Source organism: Orycteropus afer, unplaced genomic scaffold, assembly GCF_000298275.1.
Source record: "Orycteropus afer afer isolate SDZICR_OR568_19922 unplaced genomic scaffold, OryAfe1.0 scaffold00006, whole genome shotgun sequence".
Taxonomy (NCBI): domain Eukaryota; kingdom Metazoa; phylum Chordata; class Mammalia; order Tubulidentata; family Orycteropodidae; genus Orycteropus; species Orycteropus afer.
In genome coordinates this window covers 13,034,814-13,042,727 of record NW_006921593.1, presented here as the reverse complement: position 1 = coordinate 13,042,727, position 7,914 = coordinate 13,034,814, and the positions used below count along the sequence as shown (strand labels likewise).

General features: G+C 46.0%; 1 protein-coding gene across 1 annotated transcript in view; it reads right to left on the bottom strand.

Annotated features, from left to right (window-relative positions):
- LOC103197263 (cytochrome P450 3A8-like) overlaps positions 1 to 4,682 on the bottom strand; it is a 31,634-nt gene extending 26,952 nt beyond the window's left edge. The window contains exons 1-2 of the mRNA XM_007941162.1: positions 4,612 to 4,682; positions 2,422 to 2,515 (exon numbers count right to left, since the gene is read on the bottom strand). Coding sequence (XP_007939353.1) covers positions 2,422 to 2,515; positions 4,612 to 4,682 — 165 coding nt within the window. The remainder of the gene's footprint in view (positions 1 to 2,421; positions 2,516 to 4,611) is intronic.
- Between the last annotated feature and the right edge of the window lie 3,232 nt (positions 4,683 to 7,914).

The following is a 7,914-nucleotide window of genomic DNA, read 5'->3' as shown; positions in this document are numbered from 1 at the left end:
TTTCGTTCTGCTGTGCATGGGGTCGCTATGAGTCGGAAACAACTCGACGGCACTTAACAACAACAACAACAACATTCACTGAAATGTATTCAATTCTGCCTTTTTCTGGGGCAAAAAAAAAAAATTCAAATCAGATGAAATCAACCTTACTCTTTATCATGGATAAAATATATTGTGCCCCTGGAAGGATATGTTGAAATCTGAACCTTCAGTATCTGCGACAGTGAACTTGTGTGGAAAGAGGGCCTCAACAGCAGGCTCAAAGTATCAAGGGTCATGGAGATAGTGAAGGATCAGGCAGTGATTCATTCTGCTGTACTTAAGGTCACCGTGAGCCCCAGCTGGCTCTACAGCAACTAACAACAGCAAAGATGGTTAGCAGTTAACACAAGGTCACACTAGAGTAGGGTGGACACGAATCCAGTAGGACTGGTGTTCTTCAAAGAAGAGGAGAAGACAGACACAGAGAGACACGGGGAATGTGGTCACGGGAAGACTAAGGTAGAGACGGGAGTGGTGCATCTACAATCAAGGAATGCCAGGGGCCACCAGGCACCCCCCGCAGCTGGAAGGCAAAGATAGATCTTTCCCTAGACCGTTCCCTGAGGCCACGGCCCTACCGATACCTTGCCAGACTACTGACCTCCAGAACTGTGAGGTAATGGATTTCTGTTGTTTGAGGCACCAAGTTTACGGTGCTTTGCATGGCAGCCCGTCAAAGTATGACCTGATCTTTTCACTGGCAGACAAAGGGAAGTTCTTCAGAGACATCTTAGGGGTAAAGAGGGGAAATAGAGGAGATACTCTAAATGGAGAATTTATAATAACTCTTGCATTTTGTCAAAGTTTGTAGATACTGACTGATGTAACCTTGTCTATGAATAGTAAGCAACTCTTTGTCTTTCTGCAGAGTTTTCGCTTGTGCATATGTTGTCTTTGAAACCTCATAAACCTCTAAGGGGATCTATGGAGGAGATCCTGGACAGAGAGGGAGAACAATGTGGAACAAAACTCAGAATCATTGGGGAAAAAAAGGGGGACCAGGTTTGCTGGTCTGATAGAGCCTGGTGAGACCCCTGAGACTATGGCCCCTAGCTGCCCTTCAGGTCTGGAATTGAACCCACTCCTGTGACTTCCAGCCAAACAAAAGACAGGCATATGAGCTGAACATTTACATTGGGTAGAGACACTCCTTGGAGAGAACAATCATGGGAGAACAGAAGGGCTGTGTATGCACAGGGAGACAGCTCAGGGGGCAGGAATGCATGGAGGGAAGGACATAGGGAAGAGGTAACTATGGGGAGGAAGTGAGAGGGGAACTGTTGCCTTGTGGTAAATTGTAGTCAGTGTCATGAGACAGAGTGTATGTGAGCTGCTGTATGAAAAGTGAATTTGCTCTGTAAACTTTCACCCAAATCACAATTTTTTAAGAAAATTAAAAAAAAAACAAAAAACTCATAACCCTCTAAATAATTACCTCCATGGGCATGTGAGAAAACTGAAGCTTGGAGAGAATGAATGAGTGTCCCATGGGGCAGTTCTAGTCAGTCGCATGGGGTCACTATGAGTTGAAAGTGACTCAACCACACCTAACCATAACCACATGCTTTTATTTAAAAAAGAAAAAAAAAAAACTCATTTAGGGGTTAAATGTCTGAAGTTGGTAGGCAGTCATCACCTTGTCTCAGCTATACTCACTCCTCACTCAGATTCACCCATAGAGGTGGATCCTTTGGCGGAAAAATGAACGGCAGGAAGCTCTTGCTGTAGCTCTCAAATCCCCAAGAGATGGCATGGGTAGCAAGAGCTGGATAATGCCATAATAACAACCACAGGGGTTCTAGAAGTGCTTGAGAGAAGGCATACGTGCAAATTACCTGCTGGGGACAACTTGAGCTGCCCAGTCATTGGAGCATCAAAATCTATCCAGAAGAAGCACCACCGACAAAAATAAATCATTTTTCCAACAATTTATCCAAGAAGGAGAACAAAAAAATTTACCCAGAGCTCATGCAAGAAGCAAGAGATTTGAATTGAGCACATACAGCTTAATGAGCCACTACCAAGACTCCTTTTGTCTATTTCTCCTAACACTAAGGATCACTATGCCGTCTTTGGAAGATGCACCTAGCAGAAAGATAGTCCTCATGATACGCACAATGTTAGAATATCAAGTCTTGTGCTGAGTTTGTCAGGGAACTGGACTAGAACGGAACTGTCAGATTGAGGCTGAAACCTCAATGTTTGACAATGTTTGACAATAGAGATTCCTGTGGGGAATCCATTCCAATATTCTGGATGGGGTATCCACAGTTTCTAGAAAGCTCTAGAAACTTCTGCCTGAGGAAGGGCATTTGCGTTGATGGAATTGAGTAGGCATATGCAACCATAAGATGACAAAGTAGGAGTGCCAATACTCACCTTACGGTAGGCCAAGACAGTTCCCACAAAAGGCAGAGGCTTGGGTCCTGGAATCCCGAGCTTCTTTAGAACATTATGTGAATAGGTTCCATATCTATCAAAGGAGAGAGACAAGACAGGTCACGAGGATCGCAGCACAGATGACAGCCAATGTTAGGGAAGAAACATGGAGGCGATAAATAACAATAACAACCCCATCAGCAGCAATCATACTTCACCATCATCTCCTTTCCCACCTCCACTGTGAGACCCACAAAAAGTAAGGATGATCAGTAAGAAGCAGCTAGAATCATCCCGACACCAGTTCTAGAGAGAATGTTTGACCAAGGTTCCAAACTTTGGGCTCCTGGGAGGTCCAAGCTGGAACTCTTCCAGGGTCTTTGCTTGTGTCTCTTTGATAAGTAGAGTCTTGAAGGATTTGGGGGTTCCTATTCTAGTTAGAGAATTCTAGGTTCTAGTTTGTGTCCCTGCATGGCACAAATGGTTCTCCTCAGCTTGTCATCAGAAGGTTAGCAGTCAGAACCGACCGTGTGCCACTGCAGGAGGAAAGACCTGGTATCAGCTTTCATGGAGATGCCAGCCAAGAAAACCCTATAGAGCAGTTTTGCCCTATAACACGGGGGCACCATGAGTTGGAACCAACTTGAGGGCAACAAGACAACAATTCTAGGTAGAAAGCAGAAAAAAAAATCCTTGTTCTGATGATAAGGTTTTGCATAACCACATATACAGGGTAGTCTTAAGCTTTGTTGTGAACCGTTTATTATGCCTCCCTTCACTATATGCTCTGACCCCCATTTTAGGATCTGGTCCTTCACAAAGAGGCCTCTGAAGTCCACGCCTACATCCATATCTGTAGACAAGCCTTGCCTCTTCCATGTTACTGAGAGGTGGCCAACAGGAAGAGAAAGGGAAACTGAGGGTGCAGGCTATTGACCTCATTCAATGTGAAGATGATTGTTCTATGACGTGAGTGCTGTAGAAGCAATTTAGGAACATGTGCCTAAAAAGCATGAGTCGCTCAACATGCCCTACAGATGTACTCAGTTACGAAAGAAGGGACTTTCCAAATCCGCACAGCTTCCATCGTTATGAACAGAAAATAAGCAACCATAAATGTCCCAAGGAGCTCTGGTAGCATAGTGGCTAAGACACTTGCCTGCTAACCAGAAGGCTGGCAGTTCAAACCCACCAGCCACTCCTCGGAAGGAAGGTTGGGCAATCCTACTTCCGTAGTGATACTGCCTCGGAAACCCAAGGAGGGGTCGCTATGAGTCGGGGCTGACTCAACGGCACATAACAACAACAACAACAACAACAACAAAATGTCCCAAGGAGTTGAAATGATATCAGTTGAAATAATCTCTTGTTTCCTCCTCTTTGGAGGAAGTCAGTATAAACCCTTAACCTAATGCCATCAAGTTGCTGCCAACTCATAGCAACCCTATAAGCCAGAGAAGAACTGCCCCACAGCATTTCCAAGGCTGTCATCTTCATGGAAGCAGAATATATGCACATCTTTCTCCCACAGACCAGCTGGTGGGTTCGAACCACCAACATTTTGGTTGGTAGCCAAGTACTTAACCACTGCACCACCAGGGTCCCTTTTTATTCAATATAGGTTCCAAATATTCCATACCAATCCAGTCAGTCTTGTAACATCCAATAAAATAAAACTGTGAAAGTCCATGAAGATCAGTGATAAAAAGAAATGAACTATCAAGTATCAAATGGTAGAAGTTGAAAAGCATAACTCCTTTGGTCTAAACAGTCCCCATTTGCACATGGGGTCTCTGTGAGTCAAAACCGACTCAATGGTGCCTAACAACAGCCACCACAACTGCTGGATTCTTGTTGATTTGTCCAGGTCGAATTGGCAGTCATTCTCCAGGACCAAAGATGTCACTGTACACTCCCTGACGACCACAGTTGGGGTTTGGGAAGTGGGGTGGGATGGCTTATCAAAACTCAAAAATATGTCAGTTGTCAGGGAGTGTTTAGTGCCATCTTTGTCCCTTATAGGATCTACATAAGATGACTAGTAACTCCTAAGCAGCCAGCACTTAAGTAACTTTCCCCCTTTCCCCCTAACCCCTTTCTCTCTGGTCTTCAAAGAAGCTGGGGACAAGTGGCCAGAGAAGCACAGTGTCTCAGGTGCAGTGTCACAGAGGAAGCTGGGCAGTTACTCACATGTAGAGGAGCAGCAGGCTGGTGGCCAGGAGGACCCAGGTCTCCCCGGAAAAGCTTGGGATCAGGTCCATCCTCGGTTTCCTTGCCAGAGGACCTCCTCGGAGTTTTCCTTTGAGCTGTGTGTGCTGGGCTCCACCCACGCTGCAGAGCCAGCTGTGATTCAGAAAGGCACCTCGCAGGTTTATATGCTGGGAAGGGGGTGTAGCCCCAGCCGCAACCAGTGAAAGGGCCGCCTGAGCTCCACCTGCCACCTAGGGAGTTCAGGGTGCACCTGCTCCCTGGTGCTAGGCAAATCATCCAAACATACCCCCATGCTGACCTCTCTCGAGTTCATACTTTGTAGGAAATCAGTACTAAACAACTCAGTGTTATCAGCAAACTGAAAGGCTATTCGTTTTTATCTGAAACTCCAAGTGAATCTTATGACCATTAGCTGTCTACGTTACCTCGGGTGTTTGGTTATCATTTGAGTTCGAAAACATTGTTGGTGGTTGCCATCAAGTCGGCTCAAACTCAAGGCGACCTTAGGTGTTACAAAGCAAACATCACCCTTACAATTGCTGGTACGTTTGAGGCCATCACTGCTGCTATTCTTTAAAAAATAAAGATTATAAACTTAATTTAATAAAAAGAATTCCAAATGAAGCCACTGGACTTAAAACTACTTTACCCTTCCTTGTCTGTCTACCAAGGCTACCCTCACTCCAAAATTCTTGAAATTCCTCCAAACAAGCAGAAAAAAACTCCCAGGGTTTCCTCTCCCTCAGGTGTTCTTGTGCCTCTGGAAGGCTCCCATGCATCTTTCAAAGCCCAGCTCAGACAGGAAGAGTCCAGCCCCTGCAACCACCTCCACCAGATTTCACCCCTTCCCGCTCTGCACGGCTTCCATCTCTCCCCTTTTCTGTTGTTGTGTCTCCCACGTCCAGCACCTCTGCTTGTTCCCCTCTTCAGATCCTGAGCTACGCAAGGGCGCAGTCAGGGACATGGCCTGAGTATCTGGCAGAGTGTCTTACACAAGTGGACATCCACAGAGGTCTGACGAGTTGGGTTGGAGTGATGCTGTCAGGCCTCTGTGTGTCCTTTCCCTCTCCATCTTGTGTTGTTGATACAGCAAGAAGCCCTAGACGGGTCCCCTAAGGAGAGATGAGACATGCAGGACGTGGCGCTGGTGGCTGCGTTGGGCAGTGTCAGTTCAGAGTATCCTGAGCAGACAGTGAGTTGGGCAATTCCTTGGACAAAGAACAGTCCCTCTCTCAGGCAGGACAGCATCTTCAGGAAGAATGGGCTTCCGGAGATTTCTGATACAGTTCCTCCCCCTCTTGGTAGCTTCACGTTGGCACTGTCCTCAGGTGACAGATAGGGATATTGAGCCCCAGTGTCTGCAAGTGGCTTCCCAATGGCTACCGGCTACAACAAAATACTATTTATGAACTGTATGACGAGAGATTGGAAAGCCCCCTGCCGCTTAGTGATGCTAATATTCAATGCTTAATGATCCCTGATATGGACTACTGTGGAAAATAGAACACAGACCAAAGCAGCAAGTTTGTTAAAATTCTGGTTCCAGTCTCCATGGTTACTCCCATAGTAGTTTCCCCAAGGGTCTTCCACACAAAAGACTCCATCTCATCTCAGCAGACACACGCACAAAAGATGCCAGTGTGACAGACATTCATGGTATTGTATACAATCTCCCCTTTTTTGTTCCCAGCCCAAGTGGTTCACGGAACACATTCAAACAAGGAGAGATTAGAGTGTCATCTGATAATTATCAACAATTCAATTAGCTCCCCTCAATCCATGGCCTTGGTATTCTTTTTGGAAACAAAACCCCTGTGGAAACTAAAAGGCTTTTCTTCTTTCTCTAAAATGCACCAAGCTAAGATGATTTTATAACTAAGCTTCCTGGCATCCACCCACCCACCCTACTCATCTGGTTCAACTGGTTGGAATGATACCAATGAGAAACTAGCCTTTGTTTGGGACTGAAACCCAGCCAGCACCACACCTTAACCAATGCAATTGGTCTTGGTCTGCCAGGAGAAATAGTAGAAGCCACGTCTTCTGTACCACTTCACGGGTGGTGTGAAGAGACTCAAGTAACGAGGTTTGTGCCGAAGGCGTGAAGGGAGGCACTGGGTGAGGACAAACACGCACCTGCCCATGTCTGTCACTTGCTCATTGATGTATCAGTGCACTCGCCAGGTGCTTTCAAAGCCCTGCTCTGAGAATGCAAAATGGTGAAGCCACTTTGGAAGACAGTCTGGCAGTTTCTTACAAGGAAAGCCTATGTTTACAGGTTCACCATATGATCCAGCAATTTCATCCTAAGTATTTACCCAAATGAGTTGAAAATGTGTGTCTACATAAAAACCCACATAGCAATGTTATAGCAGCTTTATTCATAATTGCTGAAAATTGGGAGCAACCAAGAAATCCTTTGTTAGGTGAATGGACAATCAAACCCAAAAAACCAAACCAGTTGCCCTGGAGTAAATGCCAACTCATCGCAACCCTATAGGACAGAGTAGAGCCACCCCAGAGGGCCTCCAAGAATGTAAGTCTCTAGGAAGCAGGGCACCTCGTCTTTCTGCCACAGAGTGGCCGGTGGGCTCTAAGCTCTGACCCTGTGCTTAGCAGCTGATGCCTTAGCCACTGCACCACCAGAGCTCCTTGGATAAACAAGCCATGGAATATCATTCAGCAGTCAACAGAAATGAGCCATCAAGCCATGAAAGACAAGAAGAACCTTAAATGCATCCACCTGCTCCTCCCCTGGGAGCTCTGGTAGCGTAGTGCCTAAGGCACTTGACTGCCAACCAGAAGGCTGGCGGTTCAAACCCCCCAGCCACTCCTCAGAAGGAAGATGAGGCAATCCACTTCCGTAGTGATACTGCCTCAGAAACCCAAGGAGGGGTCACTATGAGTCGGGGCCGACTCGACGGCACACAACAACAACAACAACACTCCTCACTTATCAACTCTCTCATTGTCCCACATTTCACATTTACTACAATAATAAAAATCTGCTGTCTGAGCAGTTTGCATAATAATGACACAGGTCTGTCAGTGATGCTGGCTGTGAGGGTTAAGGTTATGTGTCAACTTGGCTGGGCCACGATTCTCAGTGGTTTGGCAGTTACGCAATGATGTAATCATCCTCCATTTTCACATAACACCAGTTTTTTTAATAACAACCTGGTCTTTGGAATCTACCCATGTTGATAAGTGAGGATCTAACCCTTGGCTAAGTGAAAGAAGCCAATATGCAAAAGCCCCATACTGCAGGATTCCAACTAATAA